Source organism: Cryptotermes secundus, unplaced genomic scaffold, assembly GCF_002891405.2.
Source record: "Cryptotermes secundus unplaced genomic scaffold, Csec_1.0 scaffold136, whole genome shotgun sequence".
Lineage (NCBI taxonomy): Eukaryota > Metazoa > Arthropoda > Insecta > Blattodea > Kalotermitidae > Cryptotermes > Cryptotermes secundus.
In genome coordinates this window covers 189,460-202,728 of record NW_019718618.1, presented here as the reverse complement: position 1 = coordinate 202,728, position 13,269 = coordinate 189,460, and the positions used below count along the sequence as shown (strand labels likewise).

The 13,269-nt window shown below is 42.6% G+C and overlaps 1 protein-coding gene across 3 annotated transcripts in view; it reads left to right on the top strand.

Moving 5' to 3' along the window:
- Positions 1-13,269, top strand: part of LOC111861588 (liprin-beta-1) — a 129,081-nt gene that overhangs the window by 1,436 nt on the left and 114,376 nt on the right. For all 3 annotated transcript variants that reach the window (XM_023846328.2, XM_023846314.2, XM_023846320.2), the window contains exon 2: positions 1,217-1,372. In XM_023846328.2, the coding sequence (XP_023702096.1) occupies positions 1,255-1,372 (118 nt within the window). In that variant the 5' untranslated portion in view covers positions 1,217-1,254. The remainder of the gene's footprint in view (positions 1-1,216; positions 1,373-13,269) is intronic.

Below are 13,269 nucleotides of genomic sequence, written 5' to 3'. Positions count from 1 at the left end.
TCTGCCATCAACATCAGTGCACTTTGCAGCTCATGTGAGGACATGGCGTGTTGCTTGTCTATACAGTGAAATAGCTCTGTCTCGGAAACCGTTCGGAATAGGATACATACACACTTTTTGCTTAGAATGACTGATACTATGACCTCCAAGAATATTGATCTTTCCTTCTGGGACAGCCAGATTGTCGGTGACATACAGCCATTCATCACATTGATTGTGGCATTGGAGACAGAAAAGATCTCTGACATGTCAGGTTTTACCTTGGTATTGGCACATGTGATGGTAGCGTGGTTGATTGAGGCAGTATGCTACAAGCTGGAAGGTCGCAGGTTCGATTCCCGATGAGGTCACTGGATTTTTCAGTTGATCTAATCCTTCCAGCCGCACTATGGCCCTAGGGTCAACTCAGCCTCTAACAGAAACGCGTACCAGGAATATTCCTGGGGGTAAAGAGCGGCTAGCGCATAAAGCTGACAGCCTCACTGCCACTTGTGTCCTAATTCTCTAGAAAATGTGGGAGCCTCAGTGTCTCACAACCCTATGAGTCTCCATGGCCTGTAACTGGGATGGCTTTAACTTTTATTGGCACAGTGGTTTGGCTGAGAAGATTTTTGTCCATTTATTCACAGTGAGAACTTAAATCTCGTAGGGTTGTATTGCTATATAGTAAATGGATTGTTATAAATGAGTAGTGTATACTGTCCCACAAGCTTTGTTACTCCAGATGTCAACACTCCAACTTTTTTTCATTAAATATCATCAATGAAGGAGAAAAAACTACAAAATTGTTGTGTGTGTGTACCTGCCTGATGATGGTTACTTAATGACCAAACAGGTTGGGCAGTCAAGATAGCTCAGTCACTAGAGCAATGGACTACAGGCCAGACAGCCCAGGTTCAATTCCTGACAGTGCAAGTTTTTTTTTTTCTGCACAGCATCCAGACCAGCTCTGGGGCCCATTCATCCTCCTATCCAGTAGGTACCAGGGGTGTGAAATTGACCATAAACCTTCATCTTGTGCCAAGGTCAAGAATGGTGGAGCTATACCTTCACTCTCCAATACATCTTCATGGCATAGTGCTTAACTAATTAAGCACAGGGACAGCTTTTTTTTTTTGCCTTTACAGAACAAGGTTGTCGTGTGGTATGTGATATTAATTCTTGAGTGTACACAAGCAGGATGTAACACAAAATGGATTATTATTTTATTGTGCAGGGTGAATTGTGTACAAAGGGAGAAGAGTGACGTTGAACATGGGTAAAGCTGAACAGAATTTTGAGGAACGTCCAGAAGTAGGGCTCGGAAGTCCTCACTCAGAAGCAAGCAAAATGCTGGAAGCTGCGTTACAACAGATGGATGGGATAATTTCGGGTGAGTGAGCAGTTTTGTGTTTGAGACTATGTAAGGAGAATATGCATGAGGTTGGATGCTCATTGAGTTTTTGAACCCCCCCCCCCAAAAAAAAAAGAAAAATGTGTGTGTGTACATAAAGTATTTATATAATGCAGGATGTTCAGAAATAAGTGCAGTGAATTGGATGGTGAGTGTTTGTGGCCCAGAACAGTCAAAAGTTTATATAAACATCGGTTCAGAAATGTTTTGATGATCACCTAGAACCATTCAAAGATGTTTCCAGTATTAGTAAGGCAGCAGAACTATGTATGATTTGAGGTTCCCACAGCAGTGGTTGTATCTTCTGGGATATAACTGTCTGACAGTGTTGTTCTCTTCTGCAGAACTTTGAATACAGAAGTTAACTTATGCTAGGGAGAATTTTGAAGGAAATTCATGGCAGTTACAGTGAATTCCCAGAAATGCCAGTGGAGGTGCTACTTGATGGCTTGCATGTGAGTTAGAGATAAAACATGACATTTAATTTTGAATGTCTCTCTTTCAAGTTTCTGAGGGATTCGCTGCTCGTAATGCTACAGCTGTAGGCAGGTGGCTGATTCATCACCTGTGTGGCATTCTCAGGAACACATATTTACTCGTGTGTGTTGCTGGTACTGAAAAATTCAGTCCCTACCTCGCAGAAAATTACAAATGCCTATTTTTAATGCTATGTAGGAAAATAATTGTTTTTTTCTGTATAGGTTCAAATTAAGGGAGAACGTAGGCTGTGTGTTTGAGAATACAGTGATGAGAATACCTGGACATAAGGGAGAGGAAGTGAACTGGGAAGTTTCATAACTTGTACTCTTCAGCGGATATTAGGCTGATCAGGTCGAGAAGGAATGAGATTGGTAGGGTTTTGTAGAGAAGTGAAAGGCATATGAAGTTCTGGTAGGGAAAACTGAGGACGGAGAGATGATACATAAATGGATTTTAATGAAATGGAATGAAATGCTGTATACTGGATTCAACTGGCCTAGGATAAGGAACAGTAGTGCTCTGTCATGGATGTGGTCATCAACATATGTAGGATTGAAGTTGTAATGGCAGGGGTATGCGCCACATCAAAAGTCAACCGATGTTTTTTGGAAGGGACGTGTTGCCTCCATTTTCAGGGTTGGAGAGCAAGCCAAGCCTGTTTCCTGCCTGCTTCATGATGGTTTTTCTGATTGGCTTACTCTCCAACCCTGAAGATGGATATGATTTGGACCTCCAAAAACATTCATTGACTTATGACAGAATATGCATTCTTGTGAGCCAGAAAATATAACCCTTAATGGTAATGAAACTTCAGCTTTCATATCAGCTTTTGCTACCTGAGTGAATGTATGCTTCTCAAGAAGAATTCTGCTCTGCGGAGTTAGTTTTGTTTCTTTTCTTGTGAGAATCATAGAAAACCCATTAATGCAGTCCATAGGCAAAAGTGCTGAGTTTTTTAATGTTAAGCAGCTGATAACCCACAGAAACCATTGTACTTTATTGGGTTAATGACTTTGAAGGTCATATGACCCTTTGAGTAGAAGTTGCTTTTTGAAAATAGTAAATTTAGTTTGTTATCTGAGCAATATTTATGTGTTATAGATTGATACAGATGGAATATACCATTTGCTTCTGCACCCCAACATGCCAATAGCTCAGTCGGCATAGCAATGGGCTACAGGCTGGATGGCCCGGGTTCGATTTCCAGCAGGGCAAGATTTTTCTCTTCTCGACACTGTCCAGACTGGCTCTGGGGCCCACCCAGCCTCCTATCCAATGGGTACTGGGGGCAGTTTCCCCTGGGGCTAAAGTGGCCAGATTGTGAAAGTGATCACTCACCTCCATCTATTGCTGAGGTCAAGAGGGCTGGAGCTATACCTCCACTCCCCCATATGTCTTCATGGCATAGTGGTTAATTAATTAAGCACAGGGACACTTTACATTTTACAGTGAAATGTAGCTGTGGCATTTGTACCAGACAATCATATTGTAAGCTAATTGTGTACTTTAGTGTACAGTTTTACATGCTCTAGCTTGTGGTTTCAGTGTGTAAAACTGTCATTGGTAACATATAACAATATAACTAATTCCATGGGTCAGGCAGTCACTTTGTCTGTTGAGTGACTATTAGTTTGTTAAGGAGTGTGCTGCAAACAGCCAGTTATTGTATTCAATTCTTAAATTAATGTCATATGAGAGTAGCTATATTTGTATGTTACCTTATTGCCAGCTGAAGATGCGTTAATCAGAATCTAATCAACATCAGGATCATCACCATTGTCATCATTTTCTTTTCTGGAAGCAACTAAGCAATTACTGCAGAGCTTGCCTGCCACAAATTAAGCATTAATTAAATGAGTACAAGGACACTGTGAAGTAATCAGATAAAGGTCACTACAAGACCCATGATTAAGGATGGCGCAAAGTATAACAAACAGACTAAGCATGTACTGTGTACCCCATAAATAAGTATGGGCAACTCTGTACCTCAAATAAAGAGAAAGGTACTCTGAGTTCCAGACAAAAATATGAGTATTGTATGCCCAAAATAACAGCAGCGGTACTGCATATCCTAAACACATTTAGGATTACTGTCTACTGCGGTACATCTAGGGGTGCAATGTGCCCTGAATATAAACAGAAGTGCCGTGTACTCTAAATGGAATTAATGGTACTGTATACTGTAAAGGCAAATACTGGTACAATTTGCCCACAAAAATGGGGTACTATACACCTCAGAGAACAAGGGTACACTATACCCCAAGCAAAAATAAGGGTATCGTGCAGAAGACAAATAAAAATTATTTGTACCTTTAATAGGAATAAGGGTACTTGTATACCCTAAACAAAAATAAATATGCTGTATACCCCCAGAAATGGGGGATTGTATATCCTAAACAAAAATACTTTATACCCCAAATGAAAACAAAGAGAAGTACTCTATATTCTAAATTGAGTTAATGGTACTGTATACTGTAAAGGCAAATACTGGTACAATTTGCCCCCAGAAATGGGGTACTATATACCTGAAAGAAAGGGGTACTTTATACCACCAAGCAAAAATAAGGGTATTGTATACGAAAAAAGATAACAATTTTCAGTACTCCAAATATTAATAGGGGTACTTGTATACCCTCGGCAAAAATAAATATGCTGTATACCTCCAAAAATGGGGGGGATTGTATATCCTAAACAAAAATATTCTGTACCCCAAACAGATACTGAATTACTGTGTGCCCCACAAGTTATAATGGCAGGGGGCACTGTTTTTAACACTGCAAACTATGGTATGGGGTGCTTTGCCCCAGTGTTGAGAAGGGGGGACTATGAAGTCCAAAATTAATGAGGGGGTACTGTATCCCAGAGATATTAAATACAGGGTACTATATACCCCTGAAATTAATCCTGCAGTACAGACCATTAGGGTGAAAAAATATTATCAACCTTGGAACCGATGGCTAAGGCCAGTGGGCCTATTGCCTGAAGTTTAAGGAGGAGGAGAAGAGGAAGAGATATGATGGCTCATCATCATTCCTAAATGTAGGAACTGTTTGCTGGGCAAACCCTAGCAGACCTCATTTAACTTGAAGTGTGAATCAAGAAAAAAAAGATTGAAGGCAAATTGTGATATGATAGGCAGAGCAAGGGGCTGACTGTTTTGTTTTCCTTTGTGCTTTGGCATCCCTAAATTTTGCTTGCATTATGGCGTGAAGTTGTGATTTATGTTTCCTGTATGATTTATGGTGCTTGAAAGCAGGATGCTGAAGAGAACATTTGGACTAAGAACACCAAATAACAGAAAGAAGGAGACATTTTTGTGCCTGTGCGCTCCATGATTTGTACTCCTCACCAGATATTATTGGGATTAGTGAATAAAAGATAATGAGATGGGCAGGGGACACAATATATATAAGAGAGAACATTGCTTGCAAAGTTTTGGTAGGAAAATCTGAAGGAAGGAGAGCACTTAGTGAATAAAAGATAATGAGATGGGCAGGGGACACAATATATATAAGAGAGAACATTGCTTGCAAAGTTTTGGTAGGAAAATCTGAAGGAAGGAGAGCACTTAGTGAATAAAAGATAATGAGATGGGCAGGGGACACAATATATATAAGAGAGAACATTGCTTGCAAAGTTTTGGTAGGAAAATCTGAAGGAAGGAGAGCACTTGGAAGACATGGACATAGACAGGAGCATAGTATTAAAATGGATTGTAAAGTAATGGAGTGGGAGGGTGTGGATAGTTGCCTCAGACGGGGACCTGTACTGGGCTTTTCTGAGTGTGGTAATGAACCTTCAAGGCCTGTATAAGTGAATGAACTTTCTCAACTAGATAAGGACTGTTAGATTCTCGAGGAAGATTCTGCCCCATGGAGTCCCACTGATATACTAATTAGAATACTGAAAATCCCTAAAAGTAATTAAGAAATTTTCACATAAATTCCTAAACAGTATGGCCCCACATCAAGAAACCTGACAGTAATAAAGATCTGGTGCTTTATTCCAAGGCAGACTGGCCGAGTGACCGTCGGTCATAACATGACACTGACTCTGAGTTATGGTTGAGTCATTTGAGAGTTACAATTATGAGAACTGAAAAGCTGGCGCCGGTGACTGTTTGGGAACCCAGAGGAAAAGAACGTTGGCCGCATCATAGTTCAAGCGGTTGGTCGCTGGCTTCCCACCGTGGTGCCCGGGTTCGATCCCGGGTCTGGTCAAGTGGGATTTGTGGTGGACAAAGTGGCACTGGGGCGGGTTTTCTCCGAGTACTTGGGTTTTCCCTGTGAATCTTCATTCCGCCAAATTCTCCATCATCATAATCACCCGGGGCAGATACAATAGGCCAATCAGTGGCCACCGTGCCGAGTGGACCCAGTTGGACTCCACCCCCCACTAAGCAAATTAAAGAAAAGGGGGAATGTCCGCCATTAGAAGTCGCTACTAAGCAACGGGTATTGTAGAGTGAGAAGACTGTTTTAGTTATTTGCAGTTTCGTTCTGTAAGTGTTAAGTAAGTCCAATCCAAATCCCATCAGTAGTAACTCAGTCACATGTGACAATATTAAACATTTAAACTATTAAAAATATTAAGAACGAGCGAGGTAATATTTTTCCATGGATTTTTAAGAACTATGATTTGAGCATTGGAGCGTTTACATATTTTGTAAAGAATTAAATCAGAATTCTGACACCGTCGATTTCAAACAGGATAGCTCTTGTGAGAAAGTTTGGAAGGGACTCAGCTTCCCAGAGGGTGCTAGAAGAGTAGTCATGGAATCTTGGGCTTTTTGAAGAAGCTCCATAAAGTCCAAAATTCGAGTTTTGTGTCATGAGTCCGAGAATTCGGGCCGAAAGTCAAATGGATGTTAATTGAATGAGATCGTAAATCCTCCTGAAATTCGTAAGCGGGAAGTTGTTTGTGGTGGAGATTGTACTGGGAATTACTCTCTTTTTGGACTTTGTTCAGCGTCCGGTATTATGGAAACTAGAAAACACAGTGTTTCGGAAACTGGATTTGTTTCCGTCTTCGGGTGAAGGGGGAGGCGCCTACTCTTTTGGGTCCCTTAGAATGACGTAACCTCAATCACAGGACAATACATGCCAGTGTAACTACACAAACTGATTTCACAGAATTCTCGATTTAATTTTGTGAATTGGTTTTTATGGACTTCGTTTGTTTGGTGGGTTTGTCGCATAAATTTTCACCGCCATTTCTGTCTTAATTTCAGGTCTATGCATGCTTTATCATAATTTTTATTGCATATTTTCTTGTTATCTCTCATTGACAAAGCCTGGTCTCAGATATTTGTGTAGCTGTAATTGTATTGACATGGGTTGTTCAATGATTGAGGTTAGCCCTTTCTAAGGGACCCAAGAGAGCAGCTGTCTCCCCCTTCACCTGAGGATGGAAACAGATGCAGTTTCCGAAACGTTGTGTTCTCTAGTTTTTAGAATACCAGACGATGGACAGAATCCAAAAAACCCAGTAATTCTGGGTGTCGTACACCATGGGCAGAACCCTTTAGAATCTAGGCAAGTGTTTCACAACTGCGGGACCGCGGCCTGATACCGGGCCCTCTTGTTATAGAAAAAAGAATTTGCCGGGTCGCGGTCTGACATAGGTTGAGAACCACTGGTTAATGTGCCATTGTGTGATCATATCCGAGGAGCAACCTAAATTTGGGGCGGGGGGACACAGTTTGGCTGTCTTTGTTATAACCCACCAGACCCCAGCGAGACTCCAGTAGGCCACAAGGACACGCGTAAATGGGTTAGTGTGTATTTATAACGATCCGCGTGAATTATATGAAAGGGGGACATGGGAACCAGGGCTTCGCTGATATATGAGACAGATCAGAGAAGGGGAATGGCATTTCACGCTTTTACGCAGCAAGGGCTCAGATGAGTCTGTAACAGGAATTGAATATCGAGAATTCATAGGGAGAGAAGCCTGAAGAAAATCAGCACGTTGGAAATTGAGTTTGATTTAGAGATTCGTCGCCCTTATGCATTTCTGCGATCCATCAAACACAGTTACATATACTAAATGGATTGGCGTACCGGTAACTCTCTTGGCTTGTAGTTGGGAGGTCATGATTCGAATCTCGTCCGAGACACCAGCTGTGACGATTGCATTTTTTTCTCGTGATTTTTCCTCGGTCCCGCCAAGTAAATGGTATCATTCATCTGCCATCCTAGCATTCAGCGTTATAGAGTGTAGCTACAGAAAACGTAAATTAACCCACAAAAATTGTGTTACTGTCATCTAGTGACTTGGTTAACAGTGGAGCTATACTTCTACTCCCCATACGTCGTCATTGTGCTTAATTAAGCCCAGGGATAACTTCATGTTCATATCATTATATTGACTGCTAGCAGACTCTCGTGAACACGGAAATGAAGCTTGGGATTCCGTAAAAGATGTTTTTTCTTTGAAAAGTGAAGTGGCTATTAAAATTATCGTGTTTCTGGACATTATCCATCGTCCTGTTTTTTATTAAAGAACATAACGTTTCGGAGACTAGATTCTCTCTCCGTCTTAACCTCCTCAGTTGGCCCCAATTGTTAGAGCTAGTCACTATCTCCGGAGGCTGGATTCTGTGTCCGTCTTCAAGTGGATCCTCCACAGTTGGCCCCAATTGTTAGAGCTAGTCCCTATCTCCGGAGGCTGGATTCTGTCTCCGTCTTCAAGTGGATCCTCCTCCTCAGTTGGCCCCAATAGATAGAGCTAGTCACTATCTCCGGAGGCTGGATTCTGTCTCCGTCTTCAAGTGGATCCTCCTAAGTTGGCCCCAATAGATAGAGCTAGTCACTAACTCTGGAGGCTGGATTCTGTGTCCGTCTTCAAGTGGATCCTCCACAGTTGGCCCCAATTGTTAGAGCTAGTCCCTATCTCCGGAGGCTGGATTCTGTCTCCGTCTTCAAGTGGATCCTCCTCCTCAGTTGGCCCCAATAGATAGAGCTAGTCACTATCTCCGGAGGCTGGATTCTGTCTCCGTCTTCAAGTGGATCCTCCTAAGTTGGCCCCAATAGATAGAGCTAGTCACTAACTCTGGAGGCTGGATTCTGTGTCCGTCTTCAAGTGGATCCTCCACAGTTGGCCCCAATTGTTAGAGCTAGTCCCTATCTCCGGAGGCTGGATTCTGTCTCCGTCTTCAAGTGGATCCTCCTCCTCAGTTGGCCCCAATAGATAGAGCTAGTCACTATCTCCGGAGGCTGGATTCTGTCTCCGTCTTCAAGTGGATCCTCCTAAGTTGGCCCCAATAGATAGAGCTAGTCACTAACTCTGGAGGCTGGATTCTGTGTCCGTCTTCAAGTGGATCCTCCACAGTTGGCCCCAATTGTTAGAGCTAGTCCCTATCTCCGGAGGCTGGATTCTGTCTCCGTCTTCAAGTGGATCCTCCTCCTCAGTTGGCCCCAATAGATAGAGCTAGTCACTATCTCCGGAGGCTGGATTCTGTCTCCGTCTTCAAGTGGATCCTCCTAAGTTGGCCCCAATAGATAGAGCTAGTCACTAACTCTGGAGGCTGGATTCTGTGTCCGTCTTCAAGTGGATCCTCCACAGTTGGCCCCAATTGTTAGAGCTATTCCCTATCTCCGGAGGCTGGATTCTGTCTCCGTCTTCAAGTGGATCCTCCTCAGTTGGCCCCAATAGATAGAGCTAGTCACTATCTCCGGAGACTGGATTCTGTCTCCATCTTCAGGTGGAACCTCCTCAGTTGGGCCCAATCGATAGAGCTAGTCCCTATGTTCGGACCTTTTGTTTGGGCGCACCTGAGTAGGTGCCACTGACGACGGAGACAGAATCCAGTCTCCGAAACGTTGTGTTTTAAATAAAAGCAGGACGATGGATAATGTCCAAAAACGCAGTAGTTCTGTTAATATGCTATCGCCACAATATTTTGGATGTTAAATGAGTATCAGTTTTCCAAGAAGGGCTCTACATCATGGAGTTATTTCTGTGAAATGAATTCATGAACTATTCTATCATGAAACATTTGGATAATAGAATTCAGTTAGTACTGGCAGCATACAGTCATACAGATTTTTTTATGAATGTGCGGGCCACACGATTTAACAGACTAGAGCAAATGTTTCCGTTCCGATGTATGTTACAAATACCAAATCAGAATACCACGTTTTCACAGGCAGACAACGCGAAGCGCTTTGCATACCAAAGGGAAACCGAAATTGATACTGGAGTTAACAAAGCATTCTGTTTGTTCACTGGATTGCTGTAGCATATTAAGGCGAAATTAGGCAACGTACTTATTTCAGGTAGGAGCCAGGGTAACTCAGTCGGTATAGTGATAGGCTTCGTGCTGCATAGCCGCGGAACCTGGGTTCGATACCCGGCAACGGCGAGAGATTTTATTCTTGACTGCATCCAGACTTACTCTGTGCCCCACCCAAACTCTGACACAGTGTATCACTCACTCATGGAGCTGAGCCCTTCTTGAGAAGCTGCCAATTATGCAGCTACTCAAGAATTTCCCAGCATTTTATGGAACCCGAAGGTTCATTACCGTGTTCACAAGAGCCCTCCATTGCTCCCTATCCTGAGCCAGATCAATCCAATCCATACCATTGAAGCCAGTCTCTCTAAGAGCCATTTTAATATTGTTCACTCACCTATGCTTTGGTCTTCCCAGTGGTCTCTTCTGGATTTCCCACCAATATCCTATATGCATACCTCTTCTCCCCCATTCATGCTACATGCCGTACCCACCTCATCCTGCTCGACTTGATCAGCCTTGGTAGCCGAGTAGGCAGCGCACAAGTCTCATGATCTTACACAGTGTAATCCCGGGATCAAGTAGACAGGGCGTGAGGCTGAGAATTCACCCCCTACGTCTTCATGGCTGAGGGATGGTTTCAGAAGAACTTTAGTAATGGTTGGATATAAGCATTAGACATGGGTCTCACATCAGATACGAATTCTGCGGGTTAGATTGAAGAAGAGAAGGCTCTGTAAATAGTACTATGGATTGTTGGCGTGTGTGACGTCGCGTCGTCGAGTGCGCCTGTTGCTACTGATGCTGGAAGTGTGGACCGCGCTTCTAACCCGCCTTCCCTCTCTGTATACGTTGTGGAGGGATGCGATAGGAGCGGTGGCATCGACCGATCCCCCTCAGTGAACTTTCATCAGTGGTGTATGAGCGGTACCTCTGTCCTGGTGCGGTGTCTCTTTAATAGTCAACAAGTAAAGCCGTTTTGGCGACGTTCTTTATGATCGGAAGTTAACTTTACAAGTTCCTAAGTAATCTTAGCTCCGGATTTCATGTTTTAGGAGTTCTACCCGTGTGTCATATTATAATACGGTTATATTAGCATTATAAAGTGTTCTTATGTCAAATGGGTGAGATAACTTTGACTTCGCGTTGTTTTTATGTTAGGGTGTTAAGTTTGTAAAGTACGTTGTACTATGCAGAAATATGGGTTACCTCATGGTATATGAACATATCTCTTCTCTTAGGCTGTAAAGCCGTGAAGTCTTGTAGATTTACCAGACTACATGGCGTCACATCCCAGAAGACAGTCTTCATAGACGTCAGATCTCAGATTTGAATACCTCTCAGTGTCACTTGGCCAAGTGTCATAGGAAACGTGTTAGTCGTTGATATTTGCGGTCAGTTATCATGACTTAGTCCTCTTAAAGCACTGTGCTTGCTATATACACAACATCTGCGCTGGTACTGAACCGAACTATGAATTTTGTTGTGTTTCGATTTTAAATAAATCTCTCTGGATGCTGTTTTTAAGAGACTACATTTGTCTTTGTACTGCGTCAGTAATTCTTAAACAAATATGTTTCTGTCAGATGTGTGTCACGCATAGCGATAATGATGGGTCTGTTGTCTTATTCTCTTTTCGGTTCCAGATTTCATAATACGCTACTTACCGCTACGTCTAAGTGATATATAAGGGTTCTGTTCGTACCTCACAGGAAACAGTTTAATGTTATGTGACCTTGAATTGTGTCCACAGAGCTTATTTATGGGTTTCATATGATTCTCAAAATAAACATAGATTGTTTCTGTGACAACATTTATCGATCTATGTTTGTAATGGAAACGCAGTGTGTTTTCTATGAAATAATTTAATTTTTAAGTATTGTTTAGATGAACAACATAAGCTGGGCTAGCTCGCTCACTATTTCACTAGGCTACGGATTGGAGTGTCGAATTGTTGGAATTCGATTCCCCTGTAGAGGCGTGATATTTTTTCTCTTCTCCAAAGTGTTCACAGAGGCTCTGGAGCCTACTCTACCTCCATTCCAATTGGTATCAGGGTATCTTACCCCGGGGGTAAGGAGATGGTAAGTCTCCGAAACGTTGGAACTAATTCTATATTAACACAGCTAATTGCCCGAAAAGACTTAATTTCATAGAGTCGCAGAAAAATGTTAAGTGACCCGCAGTTTTTTTATTGCTAGTGGAGTGGGACTAAGTCCCTTGTACCAGCCCCAGATGATAGGTGAGGGTGATTGTGGAGCAGTTGGTGGAATGAAGATTGGCAGGGGAAACCGAAGTACTCGGAGAAAACCTGCCCCAGCGAAACTTTGTCCACCACAAATCCCACTTGACCGAACCCGGGCCACCGCGGTGGGAAGCCAGCGACTAACCTCTTGAACTATGGCGCTGCCCCGACCCGCAGTTTACTTGTATCTTATTCCTTGATCTTGTGTTACTGCCATGAGGCGTCAATGCCGAATGAAATATAAATTGCTTTTCCTGGTTTATTGGCAGGCAGAAAATGCGAATTTGGAGTACATATTATATATAAATGACATTTAAAGATTAAATTCCTGCCTCACAGGGAACATTATGTCTCCATTGTAAATGCCACTGGTTAATGCAGTTTAGGGGAATAATCGCTGTTTATTCTGGGGATTGTACGAAAAAACATAAATACATTCTGTGGACAGAATACACATTTTATTGTTAAAGTAGATGGCACATAGAACAACCACTGTGCTTTAAAGAGTTAAGATACATAGATATGATTATGGTAAGTGATAAAAGTTTAGTTCATGAACAGTCCAACAGTTGTCTTATGTAACTTCCTTTTAGTTCGAAATGACAAATATGTTTTCGAATCACTGAATGTTCCACATGGTGGAACATTGGTTTGTAAGATAACGGCAAAATTGTCAAAGACGTATGAAGGAGTGGAGCTTCATGTTCACGCATTCTTAACGTCGGTAGTAAATGGAGGTGAGTTTTCGGCATCACGCCCCGGCACCTTTACCCCATGCCGAATATTCCCCTCACTCCCAGTGTGGGAGCCCTGTGGGTCCAGAGCGAGTCTTAACGCTGTGGGGATTGTACTAGATTGATGTGAGTGGTCAGGTTCACGCCGCAGCCGCTTTATCCCCCCCCCCCCAGCCCGGTA